At 45.0% G+C, this 22,398-nt stretch overlaps 1 protein-coding gene across 1 annotated transcript in view; it reads left to right on the top strand.

Annotated features, from left to right (window-relative positions):
• The window catches only part of LOC144829088 (uncharacterized), a 1,185,727-nt gene extending 1,183,402 nt beyond the window's left edge, over nt 1–2,325 (top strand). Inside the window, exon 8 of the mRNA XM_078687867.1 lies at nt 1,986–2,325. Within this exon, the coding sequence (XP_078543993.1) occupies nt 1,986–1,991 (6 nt within the window). The 3' untranslated portion in view covers nt 1,992–2,325. The remainder of the gene's footprint in view (nt 1–1,985) is intronic.
• The last annotated feature ends 20,073 nt before the right edge of the window (nt 2,326–22,398 follow it).

The following is a 22,398-nucleotide window of genomic DNA, read 5'->3' as shown; positions in this document are numbered from 1 at the left end:
AACAGTTATTTGTAGATGGTTGGAAAAGGTATCTCTTTCCCAGTAGGAACTGTGCTCACCACAAGTAGATTATTTCTACTTATTCACTACTTTACTCTTTTGTGTAGCCAACACAATATCGTGGTGATGCACCCTTTGATGAGTTAGGTTTAAATATTTACTTGAAGATTACATTTAGAGGGCTCCTCTTACCTCGTTTTTGATTGTTTCTTTGTTTAGGCTCTTGTCTTGTTTGGTAGTTTCCTTGTAAGAAATCAAATACAACATCACCACACGTGGTTTAGTGTTGAATTCTCAAGGTTGCACACAATTACTATGCTCAGTCCTGAGACACTGTGTTTCTATGAGGAACCCTCAAGAGTTGGCCAGGATCCATCGTGGTCTCTATCAGAGCAGTAATGTTTCTATTCAGGGTACCTGTGCCTCGGCAAAGAGCCCAGAAACACTTGGCTCCAACACTCAGCATTCAAGCTTTTCACACGCCCCATTCTTTCACCTGCAAAGTGGCATGGAGGGGGCGGGTTCATAAGTTTAGGTCTTGACACGTAGAAAACCATTGGGGCCACAAGTTTGAAGTTTGGAGCTTTGTCCTAGAAATCTTTGTTGTCATTATTCCATTGTATATACAAGCATACACCTTCCAGTAGACTGACTAAGCAATCAAAGCTGCTCATAGGCTCACCACTTAAGCTCTACTGCTTCTTATTCATGTGGAATTTATGGATCAAAGGATCACAAATCTTAATTTTCATGAACTGCATGAGCCGTTGAAATTCCAAGATTGTCCAGAAAATTCACTACCTCATATATTTTTCTTTGTGTGCCTCTGCCTCTTCTCTTCTTCCTTTCTTAGCTCTCTCTATTAATGAAAGGGAACCTCTACCTTAAATTCCACATCCTTTACCCATTCCTTCAGGAAGGATTTACAGTTGGGCATGTAATGATGGTTCTGGCAACTCCTTATTGATCATATCCTTCCGATGTCATGCTTTAGATGGAGAATGAATATGGGAAACAAGAACATATAATTATATGACATCATCTCTCTCACCTCAGATCACAGGACCATTGAACTTCGAAAGATGTGCTGTTTAATTTGTCACCCAAATTATTTTGGCAATGCATAACTTTTCCCCTAAACATCAACCTGTCACTTTAAGAGAAAACAACATTGTATCCTTAAATGACAGCTTGTCATGTGTAGGAAATACACTAGTGTTCACCAAAGAACGGATTGCATGATGACCCCCACTCAAACATACATGTTTTGTCACAGAAGAACCCCATTGCTCTTCAGCCCCAATCTTGGCCGGTGTTGAGCAGTGCAGCTCTTCACTGTTCCAGTGATTTAGGAGGTTGCCACATAGTGGTGAAGACAAGCATGTTACATCTCTTTGCTTTTATAGTCAATAATCTGCTGCAGCATCAGCACCCATACCAGGCTCTGGGTAGAAAGTCATGAGCTGATATGCTGTGCATACCAATAGGGATAAGGATCAACAACTGCTTATCAGGTAGGCAACAGATCAGAAGGAACACTGATGAAGATTGAGGGGACATGATATGTTTTGTACACATGGGCACGGCAGGAGGAGAACTGCCCAAATTAACTTTAACCAGAGAATAATCTGTGGAGATGGCCTACTCTATTCATATAGTGGTAGATGAGCAGGAAGTGGGAAAGTGGGAGACGTTAAGTGGGAAATGCAGACAAAGGGAAAGGGAGAATGCAGTGTAAAAAGAGACCCCATGGGTAAACACTTATTCCAAAATTCATACTGCATGGCTAATGTAGTAAAATAAATAGATAATTGTTCAGTTTTTTCAAAATTATCATGATAGACTATACCCGCTTTGCTTGAATTAAAAAGTTCTTTGAAGGTGTTTAATCTTGGAATGTTGAGCAGTCTAATTTTCGTCATGTTAGTATTTCTATGTTGTTCACATTTATTTTCTGCTAAATAAAGTTTTTCTTTTCTCTTTAGGAGTAATGTATTTGATACAAGATCATCGCCCTAGTCATCTTCTACATGCTACAATAGGAACTTAATGCTAATGTTTAATTTTCAATTTTACCAGTTACATCTGCTGCAGTAAAGAGTGAAATTTTCCACCTCAACAATTTCAATCATGCTATTCCTTTTGGCTTCTTCAACCAGTGATTTTTATTGTTTTCAAACCTGGAAGACAATTGACAACTGTTTGCCTTTGTATATGTACTCCAGTAAACAATATCCATCTGCAATTTTGAATATAAGTCATAATTGTGCATTGTAGTAGTTTCAAACACCAGAGAATGCAATTTGTGTGTTTCATCAATTATACTTTACCACTTATATTTCTTTATTGTTCTTCTTAGATTAACTAACAGCTCATTCTAGATTTACTGGGGACCCTCTAAGTGTCACTGACAATGATTTATACATTATGCCCCTCCTGATACAAGGTAACTTCTTAACCATGTGTTTAGTTGAGTGTTTTTCAGCCAATAAGTGCCAGCTTTGGGGAAAGAAAAGCTGTAAAATTTTAATTAGTTGTCTCCATTGTGACGCCACTCATTGTGATCATTCCTATTACCATGAAACCAGCTTTCAAGCAAATGAAATCTTCTAGATTCCATATGTCTTTATTTTTATGCTTGAGAATGATGCCATCAAGACATGAAAGTTGCAGCACAAGCATGGTAAAATATGTTTTTTATGCTGGTTCACTGATAGAATATCGATGGTAAAAATATTGATGTTCCTAAATATTGAACAAAATATATAGACTACAAAAATATTGACTTTTATACCTTCACAGCTAGGTATAAAAATATTCAAACAAAAATATTGATGTAAAAAACATAAATTTAAAAAATATCAATTTAAATATATGCATAAAATAAAATAATATATAATAAATATATTAAATATTAATATTAATGTGAACAAAATACTTTACATTTAGGGGCCGATTCCGATTCAGTAAAATCCCCTACGAATAGCTGTACGGAGCATATTTCCCGTACGAATCGTACACCTTCAACGTCCCCGTACGTGCGATGAAGGACGATCCAAACCCAAAGCAGATCTACGTACAAATCGTACCAAACACGGTACGACAAAAAACTATGTGCAAATTGTACCTGGAACACGCAGTACGCGACGTCCGTACGTAATCAAGCAGCAGTTTCCGGCCCAGCAAGTACGATTCGTCTCTGCGACACTCCGTACGACCCTTTTTCTACGGGAGCTCAAAACGTCCGTAAAAGAAGAGTCCAACCCGAACCACATCCCCGGTACGCGACATGCACACCATGAATCCCATCATCCGTGTCATCCCAGTCCTGTATGCCTACGACCTGGTGCACAGAAACCGACGACGGTGCATACGGTGAGAACAATCTACCGCAACAACGGAAGTGTGCGTGTACAGTGCGTCTTACAGGCTCGCATATAGCACCATTGCAATAGTAATACGTGCCGCACACACGCCATGAATGTTGGGGTACGGTGCGTTTCACGAGCTCGCGTATGGCACCATTGCAATAGTGATACGATGCGCACACACCCCATGAATGTTGGGATACGGTGCATGTCACGCGATGTGCACACACGCCATGAATGTTTGGGTACAGTGCATTTCACGCCCTCACGTATGGCACCATTGCAATAGTGATACGATGTGCACACCCACCATGAATGTTGGGGTACGGTGCGTTTCACGCGCTCCGTACGGCACCCTCACAATACTTAAACGAGGCACACACACGCCATCAACCCCATGTGGCCAACAGTATGAGCGTGGGTGGATATGACTCCCAACAGTGCCCAGACATATGAGGGGTGGGTGCGGAGGACTCCCAGCAGTGGCCAGACATATGAGGGGTGGGTGCAGAGGACTCCCAGCAGTGCCCAGACATATGAGGGATGGGTGGCGAGGACTCCCAGCAGTGACCAGACATATGAGGGGTGGGTGCAGAGGACTCCCAGCAGTGGCCAGACATATGAGGGGTGGGTACAGAGGACTCCCTGCAGAGGCCAAGAGTATGGGGGTGGGTGCAGAGGACTCCCAGCAGTGGCCAGACATATGAGGGGTGGGTGCAGAGGACTCCAAGCAGTGGCCAGACATATGAGGGTGGGTGCATGGGACTCCCAGCAGAGGCCAACAGTATGGGGGTGGGTGCAGAGGACTCCCAGCAGTGGCCAGACATATGAGGGGTGGGTGCAGAGGACTCCCAGCAGCGGCCAGACATATGAGGGGTTGGTGCACAGGACTCCCAGCAGTGGACAGACATATGAGGGGTGGGCGCAGAGGACTCCCAGCAGTGACCAGACATATGAGGGGTGGGTGCAGAGGACTCCCAGTAGTGCCCAGACATATGAGGGATGGGTGCAGAGGAATCCCAGTAGTGCCAAGACATATGAGGGGTGGGTGGATAGGACTCCCAGCAGAGGCCAACAGTATGGGGGTGGGTGCATAGGACTCCCAGCAGTGGCCAGACATATGAGGGGTGGGTGCAGAGGACTCCCAGCAGTGGCCAGACATATGAGGGGTGGGTGCAGAGGACTCCCAGTAGTGCCCAGACATATGAGGGATGGGTGCAGAGGAATCCCAGTAGTGCCAAGACATATGAGGGGTGGGTGGATAGGACTCCCAGCAGAGGCCAACAGTATGGGGGTGGGTGCATAGGACTCCCAGCAGTGGCCAGACATATGAGGGGTGGGTGCAGAGGACTCCCAGTAGTGGCCAGACATATGAGGGGTGGGTGCAGAGGACTCCCAGCTGTGGCCAGACATATGAGGGGTGGGTGCAGAGGACTCCCATCAGTGGCCAGACATATGAGGGGTGGGTGTAGAGGACTCCCAGCAGTGCCCAGACATATGAGGGGTGGGCGGATAGGACTCCCAGCAGTGGCACGACATATGAGGGGTGGGTGCAGAGGACTCCAAGCAGTGGCCAGACATATGAGGGTGGGTGCAGGGGACTCCCAGCAGAGGCCAACAGCATGGGAGTGGGTGCAGAGGACTCCCAGCAGTGGCCAGACATATGAGGGGTGGGTGCAGAGGACTCCCAGCAGCGGCCAGATATATGAGGGGTGGGTGAAGAGGACTCCCAGCAGTGGATAGACATATGAGGGGTGGGCGCAGAGGACTCCCAGCTGTGACCAGACATATGAGGGGTGGGTGGATAGGACTCCCAGCAGTGGGCAGACATATGAGGGGTGGGTGCAGAGGACTCCCAGCAGTGGCCAGACATATGAGGGGTGGGTGCAGATGACTCCCAGCAGTGGCCAGACATATGAGGGGTGGGTGCAGAGGACTCCCTGCAGAGGCCAAGAGTATGGGGGTGGGTGCAGAGGACTCCCAGCAGTGGCTCGACATATGAGGGGTGGGTGCAGAGGACTCCAAGCAGTGGCCAGACATATGAGGGTGGGTGCAGGGGACTCCCAGCAGAGGCCAACAGCATGGGAGTGGGTGCAGAGGACTCCCAGCAGTGGCCAGACATATGAGGGGTGGGTGCAGAGGACTCCCAGCAGCGGCCAGATATATGAGGGGTGGGTGAAGAGGACTCCCAGCAGTGGATAGACATATGAGGGGTGGGCGCAGAGGACTCCCAGCTGTGACCAGACATATGAGGGGTGGGTGCAGAGGACTCCCAGGTAGTGCCTAGACATATGAGGGATGGGTGGAGAGGACTCCCAGCAGTGGCCAGACATATGAGGGGTGGGTGCAGAGGACTCCCAGCTGTGGCCAGACATATGAGGGGTGGGTGCAGAGGACTCCCAGCAGTGCCAAGACATATGAGGGGTGGGTGGATAGGACTCCCAGCAGAGGCCAACAGTATGGGGGTGGGTGCATAGGACTCCCAGCAGTGACCAGACATATGAGAGGTGGGTGCAGAGGACTCCCAGCAGTGGCCAGACATGCGAGGGGTGGGTGCCGAGGACTCCCAGCAGTGGCCCGACATATGAGGGGTGGGTGCAGAGGACTCCCAGCAGTTGCCAGACATATGAGGGGTGGGTGCAGAGGACTCCCAGCAGTGGCCAGACATATGAGGGGTGGGTGAAGAGGACTCCCAGCAGTGCCCAGACATATGAGGGGTGGGTGGATAGGACTCCCAGCAGAGGCCAACAGTATGGGGGTGGGTGCAGAGGACTCCCTGCGGTGGCCAGTTATATGAGGGGTGGGTGCAGATGACTCCCAGCAGTGGCCAGACATATGAGGGGTGGGTGCAGAGGACTCCCAACAGAGGCCAGACATATGAGGGGTGGGTGCAGAGGACTCCCAGCAGTGGCCAGACATATGAGGGGTGGGTGCAGAGGACTCCCAGCAGTGGCCAGACATATGAGGGGTGGGTGAAGAGGACTCCCAGCAGTGCCCAAACATATGAAGGGTGGGTGCAGAGGACTCCCAGCAGTGGCCAGACATATGAGGGGTGGGTGCAGAGGACTCCCAGCAGTGGCCAGACATATGAGGGGTGGGTGCAGAGGACTCCCAGCAGTGCCCAGACATATGAGGGGTGGGTGGATAGGACTCCCAGTGGAGGCCAACAGTATGGGGGTGGGTGCATAGGACTCCCAGTAGTGGCCAGATATATGAGGGGTGGGTGAGGAGGACTCCTAGCAGTGGCCAGACATATGAGGGGTGGGTGCAGAGGACTCCCAGCAGATGCCAACAGTATGGGGGTGGGTGCAGAGGGCTCCCAGCAGTGGCCAGACATATGAGGGGTGGGTGCAGAGGACTCCCAGCAGTGGCCAGGTATATGAGGGGTGGGTGAAGAGGACTCCCAGCAGTGGCCTGACATATGAGGGGTGGGTGCGGAGGACTCCCAACAGTGGCCAGACATATGAGGGGTGCAGAGGACTCCCAGCAGTGGCCAGACATATGAGGGGTGGGTGCAGAGGACTCCCAGCAGTGGCCAGACATATGAGGGGTGGGGGCAGAGGATTCCCAGCAGAGGCCGACATATGAGGGGTGGGTGCAGAGGACTCCCAGCAGTGGCCAGACATATGAGGGCTGGGTGCACAGGACTCCCTGCAGTGCTCAGATATAGGGGGGTACAACATCATCAGCATACCACAACTACATGGGGGTATGCGCACATCTCTAACTTTTGACTATAATGATAGTGCCATAGCAACACATCACTTACAGCAGTGTCCCACTCCCTGGAGGATGGATTACTTTCACACACTGTGTGACACACCACATGTGGGTGTGATGTCAAATTCCACATGCATACCCACCCATGGAGGTTGCTGGCAAAATACACACCCTACCATCAGGACACAATAGTGTATAGTGATGTAACAGTCTACTAAACAAAGAGAGCGAAAGGGAACACACACTGTCACGCACATCCCAGGACTGATATGAATGTCCAGGTGGTGGTTAGACCTAGTCTATCATTGAAGGAATAGGGTTGAAACCCCTCAGATACAATGCACAAAATTGTGAGTCATGTGCCCAAATACCCTGCATACCAAATCCCCAACATAGGTGTAGGCAGTGATTATACACATGCATAGTGGTGAAAAGGTTGAATGTGTCCATGAAGGCATTTGTATATACTCAAAACACAAGCATAGTGATTTGCAAGCATGGCACAGATGAATGAGCAGCAGACATCTGTGAGCAGGCATGGCCATTGTTGAAGGGAACCGTCACCAAAAAAGGAAATGTACACACATCAGCACAACAATTGTGCAACTGTCTGCCGTGAAGATGTCAGGCGCCACAGAGGAAGGAACACTCCTTGGGATAATGTCTCTAGCCAAACTGAACACACACAACCAATGATTAATTGCAGAGACATTGTGATGGCACACAGATATCATGGTCCACCTCATGACCACCATCAACAAAAAACATCTTTCAGAACCCCAAAACATTACCATGACACCAACTCCAGGTCCCTCATCACCAACATCAAGTACCTGAAATGCAATAGTGTTGAACGTAAAATAAAAGTTTTTATTCAGCAGTACCAAAAAAGATGTTAAAAAATGAGTCTCTGCTCAAATAAGGCCAATGGCCAGTCCCGACAAATGTCCTTGTAGGCGGACGTTGGGTAGGCCGTCTACCCCAACTTGCCTGCACATGGAGTATTTAATGGGATGTGGCCCCTTATGGGGCATCACCGCAGGGACAGGAGTGGTAAGGGTAGGTGTGGTGGGTGCAGGGGTGGATGTATCCTCCTTAGTGGTTGTGTAGCGCCGAAGGTGAACTCATACTCTGCGCTGCACACTGCAGCCAGTTCGGCCAGCCCATACCCTACACCCGAGGACACAATTGGAGTGGAGGGATAGGGCTGTGAGGGTTGCGCACTGTGGCTCTGGCTGCGTGTATGTGGTCTAAGCCCAGTCCCTGTGTGTGTGCCTGCAGCCCCCTGAGTGTGCGTGCCAGGAGGTGAAAGTGAAAGTGAAAAAGCTTTTATTGTTCGATTATTTAAAATCATTACAATATGTGACAATATAAAAATAGTTATCTAAAAAACGACATAAGTTATATTCCCTAATTTTTTATCCAGTCAGTTCAACATAAAACCTTCAGTAAAATGTCATATTCTAGCTATGCAGTTTAAAACAAAGTGCATTATTTATTTATTTTTTAAATGGGAGATATGACACCTCTCCCCTCCTTCCAAACCTACAGTTTTCTTTTTTTGCGGCTCTGCATTGGCGGACAGTCCTATACGAATTAGGTCTATGAATTTCCACAGCCGTGCTACTGTTTGACTTGTTGTAGACGAAAAACACAGGTCCGAAATTTCGCAGCATCGGTTGAGGCCCTGAGCTCTGCAGATTGGAATGACCAAACGATGCCTCTCACTGGTTAGCTTTGGGCAGCAACACAACAAATGATACCAGGATTCCTGATGGTAATCACAAAGTCTGCATGCTACTGATTTATCCACTCGGGCCCAGCTTTGATTGAACTCCACTATAGGTAATGCCAGGAGCCTCTTATAAGTGATCTTTTTTCGAGTTTGAACGGATAGAGCTTGCTCAAGATAGGGCTGTGCTTTTCCCACTTTATAAGAAGCATCCAGTGAGGAGAGATTTGGGTGATGATGCAGACTAACGAGATCTCTTGCGAATGATTTTTGCTTTACCTGTCGGTTCACTGCTCTTTTCCATGCTGGAATTGAAATATTCGTATTGGCCAGGTTTTGCACCTCTATTTCCAGCAATTGATTGGCTACTGCCAGTTGCGCTTGCCATGGGGAGCCGCTTTCTTCGAAGATTGTTTTAATTTGTGCTTTCAATGCTGTTGCTGGGGCTCGCAAGGGGCTAATGTAATATTTTATTGTGTCTCCCAGGCAAGAGATGTCGGGGCGGGAGAGCCCCAGCTCCAGCCTTACTCTGGCTCTCCTGGCCTGTCGTGGGATGCCCAGCACTTTCTTATATGCGGCAATTTGAAAACTCATATAAAAGCTGGTAAGGGCTCCGGGGAAGATTAAATGGCCATAATTTACTGAGGGCACTATTTTTGCTTTTAAGACTTTCAAGATAGATTCCGTGGATGGACTGTGTAATTTTCGATTGAGGCTTCCTAGACTGCGGGTGATTCCTGCCCCTTTACTTCTTAGATGCTTCAAGTGAGCTGTTGACTTTGCCCCCTCCGTTAGCCTGAGGACCAGATAGTTATATTTTTGCAAGATCTAATTTGCTGGTCACCCAGGCGCCATTGGGCTATATGCTTTCGATGGTACTTCCCGAAGATAAGAATCTTGGTCTTCTCCTGGTTTACCAATAAATTATTCTTTTTATTGTACCTGTATAGCGCGTCTAGGGCTTTCTGTAAGCCTATCCTGGTATGATCCAAAATTACAAGGTCGTCAGCGTACTGAAGGATTTGGAGCCGCACATTCCCCAGCTTTGGAATGACTAAGTTTGCCCCCTCCAATGCTTGACCCAGGTCGGATGTGTAGATGTTGAACAGAAGCGGTGCAAGTACACACCCTTGTTTAAGGCCGTTATTTGTTAGGACCTTGTTGGTCAGCGACGTTTGACTGGTCTTAATCCGTACCCAGGTCCCATCGTGTAGAGACCTTATTGCCTTTAACAGCTTTTCGGGGATGCCCCAGTTGGTGAGTTTACTCCATAATATGCCACGGTCTACTCGATCAAATGCTGCTCTGTAGTCCACAAAACAGCAAAACAAAGGAGGTTGAGCGGGCTGAGTCGCACGTCTGGACAAGTATCCCAGTGCTATGATATTATCTACTGTGGAACATTGTGGTCTGAATCCAGTTTGAAAAAGTGGAAGGGTGTTGTGCTCCTCCGCCCAGCTTTCTAATTCCTTCAACAGCACTCTAGCATATGCCTTTGCTTCGATGTCTAGCAAGGGCACAAGCCGATAGTTTTCAGGTTTTGTGCGGTCTCCTTTTTTATATATGGGGCAGAGTATTGAGCCTTTCCACGATGTTGGAATGGAGGCCGTTTCAAAGGCATGCTTAAACAGTGGGGTTAGCTGGTCTGCCCAAAATCCGTATGCCTCTTTGAACACAGCCACTGGGACTCCATTGGGGCACGGTGCGCTGTCTATCCTTATTTTCTTGATCAAGTTGATTATCTCTCTTGTGTTTATGAACAAGCACTTGTCCTCATCTTCATAGTCTAATGAATTTTGTTGTTCTTGCGTGACCCTCATTACCTGCTCTGTTGTATACAATTGTTTTGCGTACTTGACCCACTCCGTGGCTGCCACGCCGTTTTCTTTACTTTGGTCGGTGCGGCTTAATTGTCTGATGTGTCTCCAGAATCAGACGTGGCCATTTTCTTTGAGCATATTAAATATTTTCAGCCACTCTGTCTCAATTTGTTTGGTTCGGATTTCCCATATTTTTTTCCTGTGTTCACTTCGTTGGGTTTTTATTTCCGCACTGAGATGGTTTGTCACTCCTGGAGGAGGTGTTCGCTTCGCCATATGTGGGGGTGTGCTGCCTGTGTCTGTTGGGGTTGCTGATGGTGTATTCCTGCGTGTGCGTTGGACAGGTATGGGAGAGGGGAGTGTGGATGGGTCCGAAGGAGGGGGGGTGGACCGCTACAGGAGGGAAACTGCTGCCGTCAGTGATGAGTCCATGGACTGCATAATCAGACATTGGTCAGACATCGTTGCTGACATGCCGTCCATGAAAGACAACAACTGGGCCAGTATTTGAGTGTGGGCATGGAGGACACTCAGCATCAACTTCTGACCAACCTGCAACTGGCGGAGTAAGTCCACAGACTCCGCACTGAGGGCAGCAGGGGTGACAGGGGCAGGGGCTGCGGTGCCTGGGCTGAAGGAAACATTGGGGGCTGCATGGACAGAAGTGATGGGAGCAACTGGGAGGGTGGAGATGGTGCTGGAGGGGTCGGGTACAGACTTTGTGCAGCTGCCCGATGTTGCTGCATATTCCCCCTCCTCCAGGGAGCCAGAATCAGATCCATCTGCATGGTAAGATGTTTCGCCTTCCAACAAGTCCAGAGACTGACTCCCCTCACCCTCCGTGCCACTAGCTCCCTCTGACTCCTCCACGCTGGTGGCACTGTGGCTGGGTCCCTCCTCTTGGTCCGTGCAGCTGTCTCCTCCTGTTTCTGGTGATGATGCTGTGGGCAAGGAGAAGAAACAGAAATGCATCTGTCACCTGTACACATCTGACACATGAGCACAAAATTAGTAGGTCACACTGCAAATCATGCCATTCATCATGAGTAACAGCCAGATAACTCTGCACATATTTGAGCCTTGTACTGCCCAGTTGGTATAGACACAATGCTACTTGGTCACAATGATCCAAAGAACACTCCAGGCCACAACTTGAATGAGAAATACACAGAGAAGCTAGTGTTTGTTTACAGGAGAGCAGATCAATACAATGAAGTGATGCCACCTGAAGTTCACAAAGAAATAAACAGTAGCGGTGCCCCTCAGGGCAAACTAGCCCACCTCACTCCCCAAGGTGACACCACACTCAGAGCCCTGTAAGTACATTGGGCAAAAAATAAATGTAAATAAATGTTGGTATCTTGGTACTCACCATACTTTACACAATCAACATGTATTGAATGTGGTAATTCAGCATCTTGTGAAGAGAACACGTATGTGCCTGCATGAAAGATGTCTCACAATGAAATGGACACTAAAAAACATTCATTGAAAAAGCTGACACCCTTTAAGATAAAACACTGTTAGAAACAAATGGCGTTGCAGATTATCCATATACATGGTCCAACTGAGGTCTTGATGTCTTGACACTCATTAGTTTGTATAATTGACAACAAAGGAGTTATCAGACCTCAAGACCACTGTGGGGACATGTATATGGAGGTCAAGGCACACCATTAATCGCTAACACTGGCCTCTCTGAAAAGGTGCCAGTTTCTTTCAAGAACGTGGAAATGTCGTTTTGTGTGCACTACCTTGTGAGACATCTATCATGCAGGCACATAAGTGTCATTTACACAATTCGTCATATTAACACATTCTAAACATGAACAACTTTTAACAAGTGTTGTGAGTGCCAAGGTACAATCATTTATGTGACACAACTTGAAATAAGTCAGTCCTCACATAGGCATCCATTCCCTGATGACACAGTTGCTTGCACATAAAACCTACTGGCTGTCATGTGGAGTGGCACACATGTCCCAACTCTGGACAATGCTTAAGCTATTGGGCCAGCAATTGTGATGAACAAAATCATTGCTGCATTGTGGACACACTGTTATCCCCAGGCAAAATGTCAACACAGAAGTGTGCACACTAGGAAAAAACAGTGTTGCATCTGAACTACATACATGTGGCTAAAATATACGAGCCTGAATCATGTCTGGGACAAAATAACATAGGCTGCCAAGCCCCAACTGAAATCACTGGCCACCATCACAGGGGCAGTGCATGGTGAATCATTGTTCAGCCAATTCTTACCCACAGGTCAGACCTGGCAAGCCTAAATCAGGCAGGCCCATGTAGACCTCTCCTGCACAACACCCTCATCCCTCAGTCAATGTGATTGATACAGCTCAAGAAGTGGGACCTCTGAATCGGGGTAACAAAAACTGTGCAGCAACAATTCCCAAAATAACCCAAGCTCACATCATGGGGCTGGCAATACATATTCGTGACAAACAACCATCCACAGATTGTTATGAATAGGCACACAGGCACTGCCCAGTGTGAGTACGCACAAGCCAAATGTTGTATCCCTGTCCAGTGGACACATGTAGCAGACACAGGAAAAATACAAACTATGCCAGGGACCAATGCCACAGAGGCAGACCCATGCTGAACCCACATAGAATGGGCACAGTGTTGGATGACACACATGATTAAATTCTAATTTATTTTATTTGTTTGATTAATTAAAATCTTACAAAAAGCAGCTAAAACATTAACAAATTTAAAATTATAAAACAATCCGTACGTTCAATTAATTTCCGAAAACTTAGGCATTTACCGTACACATTAGATGCTATAATAATCAATCATTTAAGGTTATTTTTAAAGTTAATTCTGTACCTTCATATTCACACAATCCGTAAATTATTCAAACACAAGCCTCTAACTTTTTTGTACAACACAAATGAATTTGATGAATGCTGAATTAATTGGTAGATCATCTGGAATTAAACTTGCCATTAAGGCCTGCCTACATGTCCTTACACCACATTTATTAAATAGTTTCTTAAGTATAGTTTTTCTTCCAGCTTTCAAATCTGGACAAAGACACAATATGTGTAGGATGTTTTCTTGTCCTAATTTACATAGCCTGCATAGGCTGTTATCATTTAATCTTTTCCATGGTGCCAAGTGACATAAGCCTGGAAAATAGCCAAATCTAGCATTAATAAAGATTTGTTTTTTTTTTTTCTACCATGATTTTTCCTGGTAGTTTTGGACCTTTTTTTCTTGAATCCATTAACGATCGGCCATGCATGATTTCGTTTAACAAAAGTATCTTTGTCCTTTATCAGGGAGAGATGATCCGTAAGTATATTTACTGTTTTTTATAAGCTCTCCTGCACGACGGTGGTGTTCTAAATGGGTGTTATACCAAATTCGTCAATTGCTCTGTTTAAGTAGGAGCAGGCAGTTAGGTTTCTATTATGTTTTACTTCTTGCCCCAGTTAGCGAGACATTTCATTGTCCTGATCGTTTTTTATTCTGTTCCACACTTTCAGTGTGTGCCCTTTCCTTGCGTACCATTGGTTGTTTAGCCCAAACTCCAATCTCACCTGGGCTTGTGAGGCATTATTTGGGAGAGAAAATAAAGTTCTATAGGTTTTGGCGACCGCGGTATTGATGATCTCCGCATCTTTCCCGATGAGCTACCATATGTTAGGGTAGGCAGTAATTTTGCGGCAATTATTTTTAATAAGGGGCGATAAGACAAGTATCCTATGGTTTTCTGGATTGTTCTAAATGCCCCGACAATTGGGTTCGCTTTCCTTGTAATGTCCAGTTTTTGCATCTGGAAATTGCCGTTATCGTTGAAAGTTACGCCCAAGTATTTGTAATCAGCTACTCGCTCCTATTCTTTTGCCTTGCAAGATCCATTTATGTGTATATTTAAGTTGTAAATTTTTTGTAATTACCATTACCTTGGTCTTAGCTTCGTTTATGTACATGCTGTTTTCCTTTGCATACTTAGAGATGCCATCAATTTGTCATTGCATTCCGACTTTGGTGTGACTTAAAAGTATGACGTCTTATGCGTATAATAGGTTGGATATCTGTTTTTGAGCTAACCTTGGAGGGTGTGCGTTGATTTCATTTAACTCATTGGAAAGATCAGCTAAAAATAGATTCAAAAGTAAAGGGTCCAACACGCATCCTTATTTGAGACCACTAGATTTAGGAATTGTTTTGGTTAATGTTTTTCCCTCACCCGTCCTCACCCTAACCCAAGTTTCTGAGTGCAGGAGCTTAATCATCTTTAACAGATTATCCGGTATTCCTTGTTTGCTCAGTTTATCCCATAGAAGTTCTCTGTCAATGTAATCAAAAGCAGATTTAAAATCTACGAAACATAGGTATAACGGTTGTTTAGATAAAATTGCTTTGTCAATTAGTATTGATAATGTTAAAATGTTTGTGGACATACCAAGGCCTTTGATAAAGTCTGTTTGGTTCGGGGGCAGTACCCGTTTCTCTTTTGCCCAGTCGGTTAAGTTTGTCAATAGAATTCCAGCAAACAGCTTGGCATCCGTATCCTGCAAAGTATGTAGGTGATAGTTTTCTGGCAGTTGCCAATTTCCTTTCTTAAATATGGGTTTTATAAGTGATCCTTTCCATGACTTTGGGATTTGACCGCTCTGGACCACTTCTTTAAAAACATCTGTAAAATAAATTGACCAAAAATCAGGTACTTCTTTGAATAGTCCAAAAGGGATACCATTGGGACCGGGGGCCCCATCCTTTTGTTTTTTTATCAATCTGGCCACTTGAGTTTTGGTTACTAAAATGTCACTATCACCTTCTATGTCAACTTTTGTGGAGCTTACGTTAGCAATACATTGTTTATATGCTGGTTGATTAGGATTTAGATGTATTTTAAGAAACGTCACTCATTCTTCTTCAGATAAATTAGATCCTATAGCAGCTTTATTTGGTCTAGCTAGGCCATTAATTAATCTCCAGAACTCCCTCGAGTTTGCTAATGTGCTTGTGTGGAATATTTTTGTCCACAGGTCTTGTCTGGGGGTGTGGTCTGGCCATGCAGGAAGATGGCCGCCTGCTAGGAAAGCTCCGCCGAGGGACGGACCCCTGACGATCTTCCTTACCCTACCTGCTGGTGTGGGTCATCTTTTGGGCGATTACAGCACTCGGAGGCCCATGGGGATTGCTGCGGTGCTTTTCCTCTCCGGCTGGCGGCTTCCGTTTTTGAGATAGAAGGATGACAGTGAGACGGCCGATCCTGTGACGCGCACTGCGGTGTTCGCGCGCTTCTAATGCCGCGCCTCTCCTCAACGAGGGCGGCGTTCTCGATACTACAGGACCGCGCCTCCTCATGTTGTAGGCCGCGCCCCCTCAGATGGTGGGGGCGCGCTTCACCGAGGCCACAGACTGCTTTCCTCAATGCCTTTGCCTACATTTTAGAGTAAGCAGCGCCCTTCTCAGGATTTTGTTAAATAGTTTTTCTCACAGCTGTCAGCGACCCTAATTGAAAAAGGCACCATAAAAGAAAAGGAAATGACATTTGTACGACTGGCAAACTCATCATTCTAATGATCTGCGTTTTCTTTCTAGTAAACTGTGTACAAGTGCCCAGGTGAAATGGCAATGCTTGCACGGCTACAGTTGCATGACTTATTGTTTTTTAAGAATTGCTACTACATACAGAAGTAAGATATGAATATCCCTTGAAAAGTCAGTATTAACGGTACAGGCAGATTTACTTGCAGAAGTACTGTTCCATCTTCCTCCTTGACTCTAACCACTTGACTTTGGCACTTTTATTCAGCCGCTTTAGGAGACATATATGACATTTGGGTCAGAGTTACTTGACTCTATCAGTCTTCTCACTTCTTTTTAATATGTCATCCTGTTCCTCTACTGCGACGCTTTGCCAGTTCCGCTTATAAAGGAGGAGGCAGATGGGGGGTAAAAGAAAAAGGGCTGAATCTTCATTTACAATCACCGCTATCTGTCATTAGCTCATGTGAATTGTTTCTCTCTGACATAGCCCTAGATGAATGCCCTGCTGCTCTATTGACTCACTTTCCTCACATGCTTTTCTTCAACAGGAGGGGGGGCTTTTTGGCGTGCAAAGCATTTTGCTCTCACTTTGAACCTGTTTCATTCTGTACTGCTTGCTATTTTGTGGTAACGTCATAGTGATTCCTCAATTTGTTGCATTTTTCGTTATGTTACATATGATGGTCACTGCTTTATTGCATATATTTCTTTGCATTTAATTATTTGATGTACTTTTGGTCTCATCATTGCTTCACACTCCAATACCTTATCAATCCGTTTTTGTAGAACATCTCTACAACGGTGCGCTACAATGTCCAATAACAGGAATGGGGGTCGCGGTCCCAAACAGCCTCTTTTTACTGAAGTGGTGAAACAAAATTCTAATGCACTTGTGAAAGGAACTGGCTCCGCATCCCCCCCCACATCGGCAGCTGCATCATCTCAGAGCGACAAGTCTTTGTCAGATACTATGCAACGTATCCTGCTAGAGCTTTCTGGTGTCAATCGCAGACTGGAGGGGCTGGACATCACAATGACATCCTTGGCTACTGAGACTAAGTCTATTCGTGCTGAGCTTACTACCTTCCATACACGGATTGATGCTATTGACTCTAAGATATCAGATATGGAAACTCGATTGGATACTGTCCACGGCTCAGAACAAGATCTATTATTTTTGCATAGTAAAATTATTGATTTGGAGGATCGTAGTCTTAGAGACAATATTCGATTTTTTGGTTTTCCGGAAAATGTTGAAAAGCAAGACATGAAGCTTTTTCTATGTGATACTCTTCCTATGCTGACTGGTATTTCCTTTACTCCTCCTCTTGAAATACAACGTGCTCATAGACTAGGGCCTCCACGTTCTGATGCTTCTGATCGACCTAGACCAATTATTGCTTGCTTTCGTCGGCATGAGCACACTCGACAGATCTTGTCAATGGCTCGTTCACGTGGCTCCTTCCTATTCCAAGGCTATACTATTCATATGGCGGCGGACTTCTCCAAGGACACAAATGAAAGACGGAAGGCGTTCCTCTCTCTACGGCCTCAGTTGCGCAGACTGGACATCAAGTATGGCTGTTCCAACCCGCACGTTTTCGCATAACCAGGAATGGAGACTCCAAAGACTTCTACGATCCTGCTCTTCTTCAGCAATTTTTGGATACCATCAAAACTGATGATATGGACACTCAATCTTCCTCCTGTGTTCAGACTTCTCAGTCCAAGGCGTCGTCTGCAGGTCCTACAGCATCTCCTTTGAGACCCTCTAATGACCCTCTGCAACGTGGCAGGGATATTACCCGTCTGCCTCGTTCTCAGGATGATAAGGCCTCGGCACTGCATTCAGTTTCCTCCCTAACTAACATGCCACAAAGGAACAAGTCTAGGTCACCTCTTAAACAGCCTTCAGATGTAAACTGATTTGCCTGCTTTATTGTATTTTTGCTATTTTATGGATTAGGAAAATTCCTATTATCTGATGTTTTAACTGTTTCCTTAATTACCTGTGGATCTTTAGTATTATACAATATGCGCATTGTGGCACTGTTTTATTTTGTGCTCTATCTCTTATTGTTATCCTGTGAGTTTTCAACAAATTTTGCAGTAGTTACGCATTCTAGGTCTCGCTCATTATATGCTGAACATGCATTACTTATTACATGCGGGGCTCGCTTCCTGTTCATGCCCTTTTCCATGTTGTGGTTACTGTGTTTAGATTCACACTGTTCATTTGCTTCGTCAGATACTTTGGTTTTGACATAATGTAATTTTATTATATTGTTCTACTCATTTCTATCTATGCTGTCTCTATTCATGCTCTCATGTTTCCTTATGGATGCTTTTCTTCTTTTGTTTACTAATTCTTTCTCTCTTTCTCTATATGGCATTCTCGGCTTTGTTCCCTTTCCTACATTATTTCCCATGTTTCATTATTATATCTTATTTGTTTCCTTTACTGTATGCTATGGGGGGTTCCTTCATTTACTTCACTTCCTTTAGTCTTCTTTTCTTTCCTTATCAAGCTATTATTTATTGTATAGTAATTATACCATGCATTTAATCATTCTCTTTATTCATTGGCTGGGTTTCATGATGGTATTTAATGTTTTTGGATGATCTTTGCTAATGTTACCCTGCTCTATTGTGTCTCGTATATTTCATATTACCCTTTGCTCTTTAGATCCCCATTCTTTTTTCCTCGGAGGGGGTCCAGTTACCCCTTGGCGCTGCTTTCAGTGCGCCCAGACCCGTAGATAACAGTCTAGGTTCTCTTCTCTTTTCCTATCTTATTGTTTTTCTTTTGTTTCTACCTGCTTTGTCTCTCTTAGATACTCACTTTGCTTTTCTAAACTACTCTGTATTTTCTTTTCCTTTTCTCTTTCTTTCTTTCCTTTTTTTCTTTTCCATTTTATTAGTTTTCCTTTTCTTCGACTCACTTTGTCTCTTGCCTCCCAGTGCAACATTTTTCTTTTCTATCTTCTGTCCAATTGCTTCCTTTCCTTTCTGTTTACCTTCTGAATTCTCTTATCATGTCCTCTCCTAATTCGCTGTAACTGATTTCCTGGAATGTTCATGGTCTCACTCATTATATCAAGCGTAGAAAAGTACTGGCGTACCTACGTTCTAAACATGTAGACGTTGCTTTATTGCAGGAAACGCACTTGGATGATATTGAATCTAGTAAACTCAGCAGAGATTGGGTCGGTAAAGTGATTCATAGTAGTGTCTCCAAGCATGATCCCACCAACCCTAACCCTGTTCGTAAGTGGGGGGTAGCCATACTTCTTCAAAAATCACTTCCCTTCACAATTCTCAAAACATGGTCTGACCCGGAAGGTCGATATGTGTTTGTCAAGTTGAAGATTGGGTACTCTTTCATTTGCCTTGGTTCTATTTATGCCCCTTTAGGCTCCAAAAAACAGTTTTTTCTCCCTCTGAACCGCCTTTTCACGGAAATCAATGCCTCCCAGTTTCTCATTGGAGGAGACTGGAATCTGGCACCAGATCCTGCTCTGGACAGAACAGGTTGCTTTGACACCTTTAATGCTCCAGATAGAGCCATTTTCCAGGACATTCTTGCTGATACTGGTCTAGTTGACCACTGGAGGCTGAGTCATCTTCAGGACAAAGAATATACATTTTTCTCCTCTACGCATGGTACACTCTCACGTCTCGATTATTTTCTTCTTTAACAACAGGCAGTCCAATTGGTTACACAGTCCCAGATCTTGGAGGCAGCCTTATCCGACCATTCCCCTGTTCTCTTATCTCTTGATTTGGGTCTATCCAAACCAGGACGTAAACCATGGCACTTGAATATAGCTAGGTATAGAGCTCCAGCAGGCAAACTGCTTTTGCAATCCCATCTCCAAGATTACCTTATTCGCAATGATACATCAGTCTCTTCTAAGAGAATGGTTTGGGCAGCGGCCAAGGCAACAATTAGGGGTCAACTCATGCAGGACGGGACGCTGCTTTTCGCAATAAAGAAAATGCAGTTAAACAGACTGCTTTGGAGAACGACATTCGCCAACTTTCTCAATCATATATCTCAAATCCAACCCTTCAGACTCGTAAATTACTGGAGAAAGCGCGAATGTCTCTTAATAGTCTCTTTACTTCTAAAGCCGAATACGCTTTGCAAAACATGAAAGGCCGTCATTATGAACAGGGGGAAAAGGCTGGTCGGTTATTAGCTGCGCAATTGAGACAAAGGGAGGCCGCTATGGCAATCCCAGCTATTAAATCAAGTGGTGGTGACGTACTTACTCGACCACGGGAAATTGTTGAGGAATTCACTTCATTCTACAGATCTCTTTATTCACCAAGCACACATACTGACACACCTGCGATATCCAACTTTTTGGATGCAGTCCATCTCCCAAAACTCTCTGATGAGGGCAGAGCCCTACTGGATGGTGTTATTACTAAGGATGAAATCTCTTCAGCAATAGCTGCATTGCCATATCATAAAGCTCCGGGAGATGATGGTTTCCCTCCTGAATTTTTTTAATGGACCGGTCAGAGTATGGTCGACACTTTACATGCTGCATTTGGCGAGGCGGTGGAGGAGTCTTCTCTTGGTCCTCTTTCCAACAAAGCCATTATAGCTGTCTTACCGAAATCTGGCAAGGATCCTTTGTTATGCAGTAGTTATAGGCCCATATCTCTTTTAAATTCTAATGTTAAGATACTTGCTAGCATTCTTGCATCACGTCTTCGTAAAGTTTTACCTTCTTTAATCCATAATTCCCAGGTAGGTTTTGTCCCAGGTAGGTCATCTCGTAACCATTTACGCACTTTATCTCATACTTTATGGTCAGCTAAACATCTCACTGACGATGCGTTACTTCTTTTTTTAGATGCTGAAAAAGCTTTTGATCGCATTGAGTGGGAATACCTTTTTTCTATCATGCAAAGGTTTGGGTTAGGTGACCAGTTTATAGATAAAGTGTGGCTGCTTTATGATGACCCATCGGCTCAGGTCAATTGCGGCTGTTTCCTATCTACCCCGTTTCCAATTAGACGAGGTACCCGTCAAGGTTGTCCACTCTCCCCTCTTCTTTTTCTTCTCGCAATGGAACCTTTAGCTGCTGCGATGCGACAATCTACTAATCTGGTATGTGTCCCCTTTCCAATTGGTCACTCTAAAATTTATTTATATGCGGACGACATTCTCCTCACACTCACTGATCTTCCCCGCTCTCTTCCTGCTCTCCTCCGCATCATTAATGATTTCTCTTCCTTTTCTGGTTACAAGATAAATTGGGATAAGAGTGAAGCATTACCCATGACCATTGGTACAACAAAAGATGTGATTTCTGAGTTCCCTTTCCATTGGCAATCATCCCGGCTTAAGTATTAAGGAATCTTACTTAATAGAGGGTTGGATGATATAGTCAAGGACAATCTGACTCCTTTAATCGCGCAAATGCAAAGAGACTTTGATAAATGGAAGGCTTTGGGTTTATCCTTATGGGGACGGGTCCAGGCGGTCAAGATGGTTACTCTTCCTCGATTTCTTTATATTTTGGGTATGCTTCCTTTTCACATCCCCTTAACCACTCTGAGATCCATTGATTCCAAAATTAAACTTTTTGTCTGGGGCACGCCTAAACCGCATCTTACCTTTGCAAAATTAAAATCTCATCAGTTACAAGGGGGTTTGGGTCTCCCTTCTATCGAGCATTACTCACTTGCTGTAAAGACATACCTCAATGGGTGCCCCTTGAACGTCACTTATTAGCTTCTGGTCTTGGTTTGTCCCTTCTATATGGTAAAGGGGTCAGTTCTTCTGATCCTAAAAATCCTATCTTATCTGCAATGTTCAAATCCTGGCAGAGAAGTCATTGTATACTTAAATCTAATTTGCGTATCCATATCAAAGCTCCTTTATGGATTAATTCTGCCGTTCGTGTTGGGGGTCGCACTCTGTCCTGGCCCGTATGGCAGGAAGCTGGTATTCAGACTATAGATCAGTTGTTTCATAATAACACTTTTAAATCTTTTTCTCAACTCTGTGAGGAATTTCATCTGCCATCCACACAATCCTGCAAATACACTCAGCTCCAACAAGCTCTCACAAAACATCTAGGCCCTCCGCCTGACTTGATATCTGTATTTCCTCTTTTGTCCTACCAACAGTTATGGGGGAATCTTAAAGGTGTAACTTCTGGTCTTTATAAAACTTTTTTGTATCCTCTATTTTCACAGCCTCTCT

This window comes from Lissotriton helveticus, chromosome 4_1 (genome assembly GCF_964261635.1).
Source record: "Lissotriton helveticus chromosome 4_1, aLisHel1.1, whole genome shotgun sequence".
Taxonomy (NCBI): Eukaryota; Metazoa; Chordata; class Amphibia; order Caudata; family Salamandridae; genus Lissotriton; species Lissotriton helveticus.
The sequence above is the reverse complement of the archived record's forward strand: the minus strand, read 5'-3'. Positions and strand labels throughout refer to the sequence as shown.